Source organism: Mustelus asterias, chromosome 9, assembly GCF_964213995.1.
Source record: "Mustelus asterias chromosome 9, sMusAst1.hap1.1, whole genome shotgun sequence".
Lineage (NCBI taxonomy): Eukaryota > Metazoa > Chordata > Chondrichthyes > Carcharhiniformes > Triakidae > Mustelus > Mustelus asterias.
In genome coordinates, this window is record NC_135809.1 from 50,015,330 (window position 1) to 50,030,946 (window position 15,617).

Here is a 15,617-nt window from a genome sequence, read left to right on the forward strand (position 1 = left end):
GGCTCCGAAACTCAATCCCTCTACCAATAAAAGCTAACACACTGTACGCCTTCTTAACAACCTTATCAACCTGGGTGCCACCTTTCAGGGATCTATGCACATGGACACCCAGATTCCTCTGTTCATCCACACTACCAAATATCTTACCATTAGCCCAGTACTCTGTAATCCTGTTACTCCTTCCAAAGTGAATCACCTCACACTTTTCCGCATTAAACTCCATTTGCCACCTCTCAGCCCAGCTCTGCAGCTTATCTATTTCCCTCTGTAACCTGCCACTTCCCTCCGCACTGTCTACAACTCCACCGACTTTCATGTCATCCGCAAATTTACTAATCCATCCTTCCACGCCCTCATCCAGGTCATTAATAAAAATGACAAACAGCAGTGGCCCCAAAACAGATCCTTGCGGTACACCACGAGTAACTGAACTCCAGGATGAATATTTCCCATCAACCACCACCCTCTGTTTTCTTACAGCTAGCCAATTCCTGATCCAAACCACTAAATCACCCTCAATCCCATGTGTCCGTATTTTCTGCAAAAGCTTACCATGGGGAACCTTGTCAAATGCTTTGCTGAAATCCATATACACCACATCAAGCGCTTTACCCTCATCCACCTCTTTGGTCACCTTCTCAAAGAACTCAATAAGGTTTGTGAGGCACGACCTACCCTTCACAAAACCGTGCTGACTATCCCTAATCAAATTATTCCTTTCTAGGTGATTATAAATCCTGTCTCGTATAATTCTTTCCAAAACTTTGCCCACAACAGAAGTAAGGCTCACCGGTCTATAATTACCAGGGTTGTCCCTACTCCCCTTCTTGAACAAGGGGACAACATTTGCTATCCTCCAGTCTTCTGGCACTGTTCCTGTAGACAATGACGACACAAAGATCAAAGCCAAAGGCTCTGCAATCTCCTCTCTAGCCTCCCAGAGAATCCTAGGATAAATCCCATGCGGCCCACGGGACTTCTATTTTTACCCTTTCCAGAATTGCTAACACCTCCTCCTTAAGAACCTCAATCCCATCCAGTCCAACAGCCTGCATCTCAGTACTCCCCTCGACAACACTGTCCCTCTCCAGTGTGAATACCGACGAAAAATATTCATTTAGTGCCTCACCTATCTCTTCAGACCCCACGCACAACTTCCCACTACTGTCCTTGACTGGCCCTAATCTTACCCTAGTCATTCTTTTACTCCTGACGTACCTATAGAAAGCTTTAGGGTTTTCCTTGATCCTACCTGCCAAAGACTTCTCAAGTCCCCTCCTTGCTCTTCTTAACTCTTTCTTTAGGTCCTTCCTGGCTAACTTGTAACTCTCAAGTGCCCTAACTGAGCCTTCGCATCTCATCTTAACATAAGTCTCCTTCTTCCTCTTCACAAGAGATTCAACCTCCTTAGTAAACCACGGTTCCCTCACACGTCTGCTTCCTCCCTGCCTGACAGGTACATATTTATCAAGGACGCGTAGTAGCTGTTCCTTGAACAAGTTCCACATTACAATTGTGCCCATCCCCTGCAGTTTCCTTCCCCAACCTATGCCAGCTAAATCTCGCCTAATCGCATCATAATTTCCTTTCCCCCAGCTATAACTCTTGCCCTTTGGTATATACCTATCCTTTTCCATTGCTAAGGTAAACGTAATCGAATTGTTGTCACTGTCACCAAAGTGCTCCCATACCTCCAAATCTAACACCTGGCCTGGTTCATTACCCAGTACCAAATCCAATGTGGCCTCGCCTCTTGTTGGTCTATCTACATACTGCGTCAGGAAGCCTTCCTGCACACATTGGACAAAAACTGACCCCTCCAAAGTAATTGACAGCTTAGAGGGCCAGTAAAGGCAGCATAGGAAATAATATCAATAGATGTCCATCAACCTCGAGAAACCAGTCAGAAACTGTTCATGCACCACCTGGATAGGAAATTAGGAAATAGTCTGGATCGTTTAGACCAATCAGAATGCAATAAATCATTGATCAGGCTGTAGGTTGTAGCTTGGAAAGACATCTCGAGGCCAGCTAAGAATGATAACATTGTGACCAAAACTGCCTAACAAGCTGGAGACTCGGGTTATTGGAATATGTTTCAATACATGTTTGTATCGAAACAAAAAGTCAAGCAAAAAATTAAAAACCTAAAAAAAAGTTAATGAGTAGCAGCTTTCACTGACCAAGGCATGCATCGAGCCTGATAGGAGCCAGGTTGTATAAGCACAGATAATTGCATCTGGCCAGTATGGGGATCAAACCCACAACCTTGGTGTTATTAGCACCGCGCTCCAACTAATTGAGCTAACCAGCCAGCAGCAAAAGAGTTGGCTGATTGTTATTTTAAAGTGTTGCCTGTTGTGCACTCTGGAGAATGCAGCGCTTGGGCTTGAAACTGAAGATTCGACAGGGAAACAGAAGAAGTAACAGGGGGCGAGTGTCAACCTCTGCCCAAAGATGAACTAGGAAGCAAGAACTGTAGTATGCCTGTAAAATTGCTGCCCTACTCTGAAAAGTATTGAAATTTATAACATTAAAGTTTCTTGTGTTGCTTCGTCAAACTGGCTCCTGTTGTCTGGTTAAAGTTTCCAATGACCAAAATTGGAATTTAAGTCAAATAGTACTCAGAACTTACAAAAGTCATCATTTAAGCAAATGCAGATTAAACATCGAGGACACGTAAATAATTTTAAAATTTTCCTACATCACAATTGCTTCTGAGTGTCCTGCCCGTAATTAACACACTTTGTTGGCGAATCACCGAGTGCCAGCAGGCTACTTCTTTGGGAAGGGCATCAGTGCTGAGCCCAATCTTATCCTCACCTAACATCCACACCCACTGGAGTCAATGCAAAGCCATCCATGGTACAATCCAAGCTCACTTTATCCGCCATCGCTGGGACAACTGTGACACTCCCAACTGTTCTTCAGCTAACTCAGCAAACCGTACAGTCCTGATTTATAATGACTGGAAATCTAACAGCGAACAAGTACTCAAATCCCATACACTGGCTTTTGTCAGTGAATATTATATACACTGAACAAGGTGATATGTGCGTTAAAGTGTTAACGATCGTAACAGAATCACCAAGTTGAAAGAATGTCCCCCACAGTGAATTATTTACAACCTAAATGATCAGAATATATTACAAGTCTGTAACTTTCAGAGGCTTCAGTGTGATAAATTATTCGGATACTTCATGTATATAGCCATTAAAGATGAAATTTATTTCACAATGGAAGGGGACAAACTCCTGCAAAGTGAAGTGTTTTCTCTTTCCAATGGGTGAATCTTGAGCTGCTTGAACACAAATAATGAGTTATTTTACAAATGTACGCCTAACTTATCAAAACAGTTAAGTTCTTCATTGTCCCTTTTGTTTGAGTATTAAAAGCAGGTTTGTGACAGACGTATGTCGATTTACGATTGTACTCATCACTATTTTAAACTCATTCTCAGGTGTTGGCAAGGCCAGAATATATTGATGTGGAGAATATATAGAATATATTGCCCATCTCAAGTTGTCCTAAGAAGGTGACCTTCATCTTGAAACAAATCAAGTGGCTTGCTGGGTTAATTCGACGGGCAATTAAGATTCACCCACACTGATGTGCGACTGGAGTCACACACAGGCCAGATTTAGGTATTCTTCCCTAAAGGGCATTAAATGAACCAGTTGTGTTTTCACAACAATCCAATTCAACCATTGAACAATAGAATCCCTATCGTGCAGAAGGAGGCCATTAGGCCGACTGAGTCATAGAAATCATAGAAACCCTACAGTACAGAAAGAGGCCATTCGGCCCATCGAGTCTGCACTGACCACAATCCCACCCAGACCCTACTCCCATATCCCTACATATTTTACCCACTAATCCTTCTAACCTACGCATCTCAGGACACTAAGGGGCAATTTTAACATGGCCAATCAACCTAACCCGCACATCTTTGGACTGTGGGAGGAAACCAGAGCACCCGGAGGAAACCCACACAGACACGAGGAGAACGTGCAAACTCCACACAGACAGTGACCCAAGCCGGGAATCGAACCCAGGTTCCTGGAGCTGTGAAGCAGCAGTGCTAACCACTGTGCTACCGTGCCGCCCAGAGCCTGCACTGACTCTCCGGCAGAGGACCTTACTGAGGCCCAGTCCCTCACCCTATCCCCATAACTCCACGCATTTATCATTGCTAATCCACCCAACCTACACATCTTTGGATACTAATAGGCATTTACCGTGGCTAATCCACCTAACTTGCATCTTTGGAGCGTGGGAGGAAACTGGAGTACCCGGAGGAAACCCATGCAGACACAGGGTGAACAGCAAACTCCACACAGTTACCCAAGGCAGGAATCGAAGCTGGGACCCTGGAGCAATGAGGCAACAATCCTGGAGCAATGAGGCAACCACTATGACACTGTGCCACCCTATTGCTTCGTGATCAAATTTAACGATATCTGCTTTTTATTTTCTGAGTTTTGTTTTAAGCTGAACTAAAATCCTTAAACAGCCACCGTGTGATTTGTGCTTGCATTCAAATATGATCTGAATTGTGTTCAAGCCCACCAACATAACTATTATTCAAACACACCCCTTTTTAAAGGGCTGGATCTAAATGATGGAACATGGCCCCATTGCATATTTCACCCTGCTCACAAAAGAAAATACTCTCTCAGTGACTCAGACAGACAATTGTTGCCTAACGATATATTCTTATAAAAGCGTGTGGTAGTAAGTTCATGTAAATAATTAAAAAGTATGGCCCCACTACATTTACCATCCATGTTTAACCAGGCAATTGTTTATATCTGGCAAACAGCACAAACTATTTTCCATCACCGTTTATTCCAACTACAAAAGCACCACTTAGTGAATTAACTATTTCGACTATCTAGGTGGGAAAATTGCACTTTGTTGAGGTATGTACAATATATAATCATCTCGGAGTACTGTTGGATTACAGCCTGCCCCACTCAACACAGCCTCCAATACTGGACATGACAAGAAAGACAGTATTATGAACCCCAGCATGAAAATTCACCTCCTGAGTAATATGAATGAGCTGGAGATGATGAACATGATTGTAGAACTTTACCCTACAGAAAGAAGCTATTCAGCCTGTTAAAGGAATTTTGGGTAATCTTAAACTAAAAGACTAATAAATTGGGATAGATTAATTTAAAAATAAATATAGTACAGAAAAAGTATAAAGTACCTGAAAATACAGTCGCATTAAAACACATACAACTGTTGAGATTTTAAATATGTATTTTTGAAATATTCTGTACACAATGGCCAAATACAGGCTGTCCCAAGGCATAATGGGATGGTAAGTGAGATGAACCACATTCTTTAAGAACAATACAGCCACAGAGCACAGTTTTTAATCAGTATAGGTTACAAGTTCCCAGACACTAATATGAATGGAGCAATTCAATTTCTACTGATAAGAAATGCTCGGCAGCCAGTGAGAAGGAGAACTTTTGAACTCTACAACAAACGTAATTGAGAGACAGTGGGAAAGGTATCTTTGAACTCTATAACCTACGTAATTGAAGTTGCTAAGAAACAAGCGGGTGGAAGCTTCTGGATTCTATGGAACAATTAATTTTCAAGCTTCCAGAGAGTAGGATGTCATTGGCCAAGGTAATTAATCCATATTAACATGATTGGTCCATCCTATTAAGATGGACAGAGTAGGTGGGCAGATGATTTCTGAAAAAGTATAATTGCACAACATCTTGAGAATGTAATTAGAGTAATTTGAGCTGTCTCAAAATGCTCTAAACCATGGTGGAACCAGGCCTGGGCAATAAAGTACGTCTTCAAACCAGAATTACTGTCTCCGGCAAGTTCTTTGTATTTGCTGAGCTGTATTACTAAAGAGAAATCTCCTGTATGAAGCCAGCAAAATACATAGATCTCTGAAAAACTCCAACAGAAATTGGCACTGCGAAGCAGGGCGACTCACTGGATTCCAACAGCAAGACACGCCTCCAAGACGGGTGAGTATATTTTTATTTACTACTCAGTAGTTGGAGCAGTTGTGTGTCAGGCTGCCAGAACCATAAATTGAGCGACCCGAACAAATTTAAGGGAGTTACGGACAACAGTATTTCATGAGTGAAGTCGCGTTTTGCACTGCCTCGAGTAGCAAAGCCATAGAGCCACATGAAGGGAAGACTAGGGGAAAGGGATATTTCCAGCGACATTTCCCTGGAAAAATTATTAACCCTTTCAATGTTCCAAGACTTCAGGGCTTTCATATCGAAGCCTGGTGTCACCAAAACACTATTTCACGAATGAATGATCTATTTTACTATTCATCCAACAACGTGGACCTTGAACCTTTTATAAGCTTCTCAACAAAAGTCGCACAGAAATCTGAACAGTCAAAAGTTTCTGAAAAAGGTCTGAAGAATTACAACATTGTCGGAGGCAGTTATGACAAAAAGGGTTTTACAAGTCAAATTGGTGGTTGAATGGTACAATTCATTTCTGTCCTGACAGATTTCGGCGGCACGGTAGCACAGTGGTTAGCACTGCTGCTTCACAGCTCCAGGGACCTGGGTTCGATTCCCGGCTTGGGTCACTGTCTGTGTGGAGTTTGCACATTCTCCCCGTGTCTGCGTGGGTTTCCTCCGGGTGCTCCGGTTTCCTCCCACAGTCCAAAAATGTGCGGGTTAGGTTGATTGGCCATGCTAAAATTGCCCTTAGTGTCCTGAGATGCGTAGGTTCGAGGGATTAGTGGATAGATATATGGGAGTAGGGCCTGGGTGGGATTGTGGTCGGTGCAGACTCGATGGGCTGAATGGCCTCTTTCTGTGCTGTAGGGTTTCTATGATTTCTATGATTCTATTTCGACTTGTTGTAGACTTCTGACACAATGGGTGGGATTTTAGAGCCTCACTCGGGCAAGACCGGAAATTCCCGCCCAAGGCCATTGTTGCAGCCTCACCCCGCTTCAATTCCATGGCGGGCGAGGTGGTAGAGTTCCGGCCAATGAATTTGAGCACTGCCCTCTCATTCAAGGTTCAATTTAAACACAGGAATGGAGAGAAAAATCTCTCACTACAGACTTTAGTGCACTCATGTTATTCTGCAATCTGATCTGACATTTTCAAATGTATCTCCATGGCATTTCCCTGCATGGACCCATCTCTCTGACAGTCCGGCATGTGCCTTTGAATTAGGCAAAAAACTTGTCAGGTTACAGTGGTATGTGGAACGGTCAAATTGGTGAGCAAAGCTATCAACACCAGTGAAACAGTAGGATGAAAACTTACAACCTGAGAGTGAGACAGGTAGTTTAGCCGGCTCAAACAAAAGATCATGATGCCTCAAAAAGAATAAATCTCACTCTCAATGATTGAATTTGGCAGACCTATTGCCCATTCACCAGGGGCTCCAAAGGCCTGTTTGATATTGCCACAATGCAATGAAACGCTCCATCCCAAATAAATGACTTTTCACTTGACATAAAATTACACAGAGCTTGCAGTATAGAAACAGGTCACCCAGTTAATTGGCCCATGTTAGTGTTGATGCTCTGCACGCCCCTGCTTAATCGCCTCTCCCTCTAATCCTATCAACATTAACTATTCCTTTCCTGTTAATGTGTTTATCTAGCTTCCCTTCAAATATTATTTGCCTCAACTACTCTTCTGTGATAGCGAGACCCACATTCTGCCCACTTTGTGGGTAAGTAAGTCTCTGATGAATTCCTGATTGGATTTAGTTGTGATAATTGATATACATGGCCACTAGTTTGGTACCTTCCCCACCCCCCTCCTCTTCCTACACCAACACTTTCTCTTCCTATCAACCTCTTCCATAAGCTTCTCAGCCTTTTCTTCAAGATTCCTAGCCTGGTAAATCTTTCCTGATTTTTATAAGCTTTCAGTTGACACATTCATTTAATCCAGTATCTTACCCCTTGTTTCAGAGCATGTTCACAGTCAATCACCAGCTTTCCAAAAATAAAGGTGTTGATGGTTGCTAGGTTGGACACGGACTGTTGTGCAGTTGATTCTAAGAAAAGCAAAAAGTAAGAACTGCGTTATGTTACAGCTGTCAGGTTCATTTCCAATTATCTACAAAACCTGTATTAAGCAGATATATTTAACAAACATTCAGCAAAAACATTCGCACCAAAGCAGGAAATCTTCACTGTCTCCACGCTATATGAAATTACAACTATTTATGCACTTTATACATACATTGAGAGCTGCTTAAATTTCAATATATTTTAATTCATGATGTAACTGGAGGGTTGGAGCAACTTCAATGGTACCAATGATTTACATTCTGGACAGGAAGTGTGAGATAGGGGAGAGAAGGATGGGGCGAGCTTCTTGGCCAAACAAAGAATGAACTCTCAGTTATGTATTTATTCAGCACTCTTCACATCCTCATACTGAATAGCAAACCAGTCAATGAATTGCATATGAAGTGCAGCCACTTTTTATAAGCAACTAGCTGTATAGATACAAAACTGGCTGAAGTTTTGGGAAGAGAGAGTTGTGGCGAATGGCTGTGTTGCTGATGTACAGCGAGTTCCGGATTCCCACCACCTTTTGGGTAAAAAATGTTTTCCTCAAATCCCCTCTAGATCTCCTGCCCCTTACCTTAAATCTATGCCCCTTATTAACCCTCCCAACCAAGGGGAAAAGGTTCTTCCTATCTACTCTTTGTCCCTCCTAATTTTGTGCACCTTGATGAGGACCCCCTCAGCTTTCTCTGCTCCAAGGAAAACAACTCCAGCCTAATCAGCCTCTCTCCAAAGCTGAAATGCTTCAGCCCAGGCAATTTCCTCTGCATCCTTTCTAGTGCAATCACATCCTTCCTATAGTGTAATGACCAAAACTCTAGCTGTGGCCTAATGAGCACTTTATACAGCTATAAGCTCCCTGTTCTTATATTCTATACTTCAGCTAATAAAGGCAGTATCCCATATGCCTTCTTAACTCCCTTTTCTACCTGTCCTGCTGCATTCAGGGATCTTTGGACATGCACCCCAAGATACTTCTGGTCCTCTGTACTTCCTAGCACCCTACCATACATTGTGTGCTCCCTTGCCTTTGTTAATCCTCCCAAAATGCATCACCTCGCACTTTACAGGGTTAAATTCCATTTGTCACTGTTCTGCCCATCTGACCAGCCCATCTATACATCCTGTAATCTAAGGCTTTCCTCCTCGACTTGACTTGGAAATGGATGACACAGGAAAAAACTGCAGATGACACAAACCTGGAAGTGAAGAGTGAAGAAGATGACAACAGATTTCAGGAGAATATGGATGGGTTAGTAGAATAGGCAGACAGATGGCATCTCAAAATCAATGCAGGAAAGGGTGAGGTGATACATATTTGGTCAGGGGGAGAGGTAATACAAGGTAAAGGGTGCAAATTTAAAGGGAAGCAAAAAGAAAGAAATCTGGTGGCGCTTGTGCTTAAATCGTTGAAAATAGGTGGATAGTTTAGAAAAACAATTAATAACTGATATGGGATAACTGGCCTTTATAAAAAGAGGGATAGAGAGCAAAAGCCAGGAAGATCTGCTGAATCTATATAAAACATTAAGTTTGGCCCCAGCTGGAGTACCGAGTCCAATTCTGGGCATCACAATTCAAGAAGGAAAAACGAGAGAACAAACCAACTACTAGAGTGCTTCCAGAGAGAAGCAATTACAATTACACGGGTAGACTGGAGGATCTGGGGTTAGCAGAGAGAAGGGCAAGATGAGATTTGGTGGAGGTGTGTAATATTATGAAGGGTTTAAATAGAGTAAATGAAGTGTAACTGTTTCCAATGGCTGAGGTTTGATAAGAAAAAGCCAGAGATTTAAGATGACGGAAGCGGATGCAATGTGGGGAAAAACTCTTTTATACGAGCAGTTTCCAAAAACTCATGAACACTTACAGTTTAATGATATAGGGAGCTTATTAAATCTTAATTCTCAGAAATTTTAAGCACATTAGCTTTCTGAATAAATTTAAATACGTTAAAAGTTCACGGGAAATTTGGCTGATTTATAAGCAATCTATGCTTTTGAGTTAAAAAAAAATTTTAAATATCAATTTAAGTTGCGTTATGAAGGGAAGCCACACAAAAAGGTGAAATGATGTGGTGACAGGCAGTGATTAGAGCTGAAATTCCTGATCGTGAGATAACTATCAACTCTATTGCACTATTTGTAAGGAGATTGGCTCATACTCTTAGAACTCAAGGGATGAATCCAAATTGGTCACAGTAAATTGGACTGAACATGGTTAAAACGACAAACAGTAAACAGAATTCAAAGAAGTGTTTGGCACAATGTGAAACGGGTACATACCCCTAAAATATAAAAGTACCTCAGAGGAGATGGTAGAGGCAATTACAATATTTAAAAGACATTTGGATAGGTACATGGATGGGAAAGGTTTAGTGGGATATGGGCCAAACGCAGGCAAATGGGAATAGTTCAGTTTAGGAAACCTGGTCAGCATGGATCATAAGACCATAGACCATAAGATATAGGAGCAGAATTAGGCCATTCGGCTAAACGTAACAACAGACACAAGTGGAAGAAAAATGGAACAGAAAAAGGAAAGCTATAAAAACCATGAAAAGTTACAAACCAAGTTGAAAAAGATGCAAAAGGGAAACATGGAAAAAGGCTGCAATGGATATTAAAGCCAGAAACAAGTTTTTTTTAAATAAATGGGCAATGGGGAACAATGAGGGGCAACATATGGGACCATTAAAGGAATGAAGAAATGCCAGAGTTGCTAGACAAATATCTTGTATCTGTTTTCACCATAGAGAAAGAGGACAAAATACTAAATGTACAAGGGAGCCTCAAAAGACGACAAGGGGAATGTAACAACTTTAATCAGGCATTTGAAGTGGGCCTGTTAGAATATGAACTGGCCAGATTGATGAGCCAATCAGGGAGCCTCTTGCTTTGTACTTAACAAAGAGTGTCAGTCCCTCTGGCACTCCTAGTGTAGACTGCTAACTGAAAGCACTCTATATGCTGTTGTCAGACTTGGAAATAAAAGGATTTTGATGAAGGGACTTCTGCCTCTGAGGATTTATTAGAGGGAGACAAACTTAGTTGATTTAAGAGAAGTAAAAATCATGCTAATGGTAAAAGCATTAAGTATCAAAGCGACAAATCTCTTTACAAGTCAATTTCCACCCAGGCTATTAAAGGTTGTTCAGGAAAGTACAAATGCACTGGTCATAATTTCACAAAGATCATGGAAATTGTGCATGCGGATGAGAAAACTGAAAAATATAATTCTAATATTTAAGGAGAGAAGGAGAGCCAGGAAACTACAGGCCTATCAGTTTAGCACCAGTTGTAGGGAAGCTAATCGGATCGATCATCAGGGCTAGAGAAGCTGACTGTGTGTTTGAATAGGATAGTAAGAAGTCTAACAACACCAGATTAAAGTCCAACAGGTTTATTTGGTAGCAAAAGCCACTAGCTTTCGGAACAGGCTGTTATCACATCTCCACATGTTTGAATAGGAGTCAGAGAAAGTCAACATGGATTTGCAAAGGGTGGGTCATGTCTGGCTAATTAATTGACTTTCTGAGGATGCAACTTACAGGGTGGAAAAAGGACTGTCAATGGGTGTTATTCACATGGACTTCCAGAGCCAGTTGATAAGGTTTCTCATGAGAGATTATGAAAAATAACAGCTTTCAGAGTTCAAAGAAAGGGTGATTGAAGGTCTGTCTGCATTAAGTTATTGGTTTTTATCTATGTAATCTGATCTGCTTTTTGAGACCTTGAATGGCTATGAAACCTGGCTGACTTGCAGTTATCATGAAAAAAAGCGAATCATTTCCATCTTCGTAGTCTGCACATTGAGTATTTCCAGATAGGGCAAAATTATGAACATGGCAGTCCTTTCTAAGGCAGAGCCCCCAAATAGAGGCTACTAGGGTGGTTCGGCCTCATCCTCAGCACGGAAGATGGTCACATACCCAGTGACATGTTGTACGGTGAGGTAGCCAGGCCTGGACAATCAGTGGGGCACCCAAGGCTCCATTTCATGGATGCTTGCCAGCGTGACACAAGGCCCTAAATATTGCATGTCACAACTGGGAATCACTAGCTGGTGAAAGAGGGAAATGGTGACACCCCCTTTGGGCTGGCGTGCACCACCATCACGGCTAGCGGCTACAACAGCAATCACCCTTAACATCATTTGGCAGCTTTATGTGTAGTGCTTGTGGCAGAAGCTGCATCTCAAGGATTGGACTTCACAGCCTTCAGCATAAAAATGAAGACACCCCAGCTAAATGGATCCCTTGTTGGGTGTCTATCATCTAGATGGAAAGGTACCAACGATCACTATAATGAGCAGGCAACACGATGCGTGTCTATTTCTTGCACCAGAAGGGGCAGGGGTGTATTAATCGCGCATTGCATTCCACGAGTCCATTTTCAGGGGGCCCACAGATTTATATAGTCAACTTTGCAAATTACACAAACTAGGAGGAGGAGTAGACCATAGACTTAGACATATATGTGAATGGGGAAAACTGTGACAAATAGAGTTCAACCATGGGGAAGTGTGGCATCAGACACTTTAGATCACAAAAGAAAATCTGAATATTTTCTTAAAAGGCGAGAACCTCAAAATTGTAGAGAAGTAAAAAGATTTGAGTGCCTTGGTACAAAATGACCAAAAACTCATATACAATATATTTATCTCAGAGTAATTGGTGTACAAAGGGAGTTGTACCCAGGGAGAATTTTCTACCTACATTAAAATGGCAGCGATTTAAAATGTTTTAAAAGTTGGCAGAACATGAAATATAAAAGCAGAATTTTAGTAACTTACCACTAAATTTGTCAAATAATGACGAGGCAACTTTAAAGAGGATTCCTTAGTTACAATCTTCCCCGTCAATGTCAACTTACCTTCCAAAACCATTTTGAATATTTTTTCTCCTGTTCCAGACTCATGTGGCGTGAACTTCACCAAAATAGTTCCCTAAAGAACAGAAACAAAGATAGAATGGCAATTAAACAGTGGCTGCCGTGATGCCACATTTGCAGCCAAGTTCACAAGCCAATCGTTAAAGCCACTCTTCCTCTGGTGGCTGTCAAAGAACCCCAAGTGAAAGTAGGCAGACTCAGTAAAGTACCCTGAGTAATAATGCACAGTATCCTTGCAATGATCTCTAGAGTGCAATCAATGAGCTTACAACGGATTGCACATCGCAGTGATCCACCAACTCTCCTGTGATTCCTAACTCATTTAAAAGAGGGGCTAAACATTGGTCAGGCCCTCCAAACCGAGGACAAGGAAATGAATCTTTTCTCTTTATTATTTCATGGGGTTTGGGCATCACTGGCAAAGCCTGCATTTATTACCCATCCTCAATTATCCTTGAATTGAAAATTTCAGGGGCAACAGTCAACCACTCCGTTGTGTGAATGGAGTCAGAGTAGGCCAGGCCAGGTAAGGACAGCAGATTTCTTCAACAGTTTCACCATTACTGATACTAGCTTTATATTCCAGATTTATGAATTGAATTTAAATTCCACCATGGTGGGATTTGAACCCACATCCCCAAAACATTAGCCTGGGCCTCTGGATTACTAGCCAAGTGACAGTACCACTATGCCATCATCTCCCGCTATAATGTGACGATTATATTAGTGAAGGCTGAGGAGAAGGTCGCCCACTCTCTTAGGCACTTGTGGAGACCATTGCATTGAGACTAAGATTCTCATTTTTAAAATAAATTCAACAGATCGTTCCTTCCTGCTGCTTTTGATGGACAACTGAAATAAGCAGCAGCTTACCCTGGGACTCAAGATGACAGCACGTCCCAAAGTATCATTAGCTTCTGATTCCAGAGGCAGTTTATTGCCATCTTATGTCACTCACCTGAAAATTCTCAAATAAAAATGATCCTGCATTTCAATGTTATTAGTTTATGTAAGTGTGTGGATGCGCGTGTGTGAGATCAGTTGTGTTTTATTTGGTTATATGGATTGGACAAATCAGGTATTAGTATTGAGCCAATTCTCACTGGATTTTGGAGAATAGGTTTGTTTTTCCTCCAATGTGGATTTGCTTGCTGATATTTTGAACGAGTAGACCATGTACGTCACCACAGTTGTGCCAGGCTGGCATATTTACAAAGTAAAAGCTTGCGTTTATATAGCCCATTTCATGACCACAAAACATCCGAAAGCTCCTAGCAGCCAATTGTGCTTCTGAAATGTGGTTACTGCTGTAGGAAATGTAGCTGTCAGTTTGCACACAGCAAGCTTCCATAAACAGCAGTATGTCAATGACCAGAAAATCCGTTTTATGTTGATTCAGGGATAAAGCCAGGACACTGAGAAGTCCCCGACCCTTCCTTGAATCGTGCAGCAGGATTTACATAGAACATAGAACAGTACAGCACAGAACACGCCCTTCGGCTCACGATGTTGTGCCGAGCTTTATCTGAAACCAAGATCAAGCTATCCCACTCCCTATCATCCTGGTGTGCTCCATGTGCCTATCCAGTAACCGCTTAAATGTTCCTAAAGTGTCTGACTCCACTATCACTGCAGGCAGTCCATTCCACACCCCAACCACTCTCTGCGTAAAGAACCTACCTCTGATATCCTTCCTATATCTCCCACCACAAACCCTATAGTTATGCCACCTTGTAATAGCTCCATCCACCCGAGGAAATAGTCTTTGAACGTTCACTCTATCTATCCACTTCATCATTTTATAAACCTCTATTAAGTCTCCCCTCAGCCTCCTCCGCTCCAGAGAGAACAGCCCTAGCTCCCTCAACCTTTCCTCATAAGACCTACCCTCCAAACCAGGCAGCATTCTGGTAAATCTCCTCTGCACTCTTTCCAGCGCTTCCACGTCCTTCTTATAGTGAGGTGACCAGAACTGCACACAATATTCCAAATGTGGTCTCACCAAGGTCCTGTACCTTGCAGCATAACCCCACGGCTCTTAAACTCCAACCCCCTATTAATAAAACCTAACACACTATAGGTCTTCTTCACAGCTCTATCCACTTGAGTGGCAACCTTTAGAGATCTGTGGATATGGACCCCAAGATCTCTCTGTTCCTCCACAGTCTTCAGAACCCTACCTTTGACCCTGTAATCCACATTTAAATTAGTCCTACCAAAATGAATCACCTCACATTTATCAGGGTTAAACTCCATGTGCCATTTTTCAGCCCAGCTTTGCATCCTATCTATGTCTCTTTGCAGCCTACAACAGCCCTCCACCTCATCCACTACTCCACCAATCTTGGTGTCATCAGCAAATTTACTGATCCACCCTTCAGCCCCCTCCTCTAAGTCATTAATAATAATCACAAAGAGCGGAGGACCAAGCACTGATCCCTGTGGCACTCCGCTAGCAACCTGCCTCCAGTCCGAAAATTTTCCATCCACCACCACCCTCTGTCTTCGATCAGACAGCCAGTTACCTATCCAATCGACCAACTTTCCCTCTATCCCACACCTCCTTACTTTCATCATAAGCCGATCATGGGGGACCTTATCAAACGCCTTACTAAAATCCATGTATATGACATCAACTGCCCTACCTTCATCAACACACTTAGTTACCTCCT

At 42.2% G+C, this 15,617-nt stretch overlaps 1 protein-coding gene across 1 annotated transcript in view; it reads right to left on the bottom strand.

The window, feature by feature from the left end:
* Window positions 1–15,617, bottom strand: part of pot1 (protection of telomeres 1 homolog) — a 373,135-nt gene that overhangs the window by 280,055 nt on the left and 77,463 nt on the right. The window contains exons 3-4 of the mRNA XM_078221203.1: window positions 12,928–13,000; window positions 7,937–8,034 (exon numbers count right to left, since the gene is read on the bottom strand). Coding sequence (XP_078077329.1) covers window positions 7,937–8,034; window positions 12,928–13,000 — 171 coding nt within the window. The remainder of the gene's footprint in view (window positions 1–7,936; window positions 8,035–12,927; window positions 13,001–15,617) is intronic.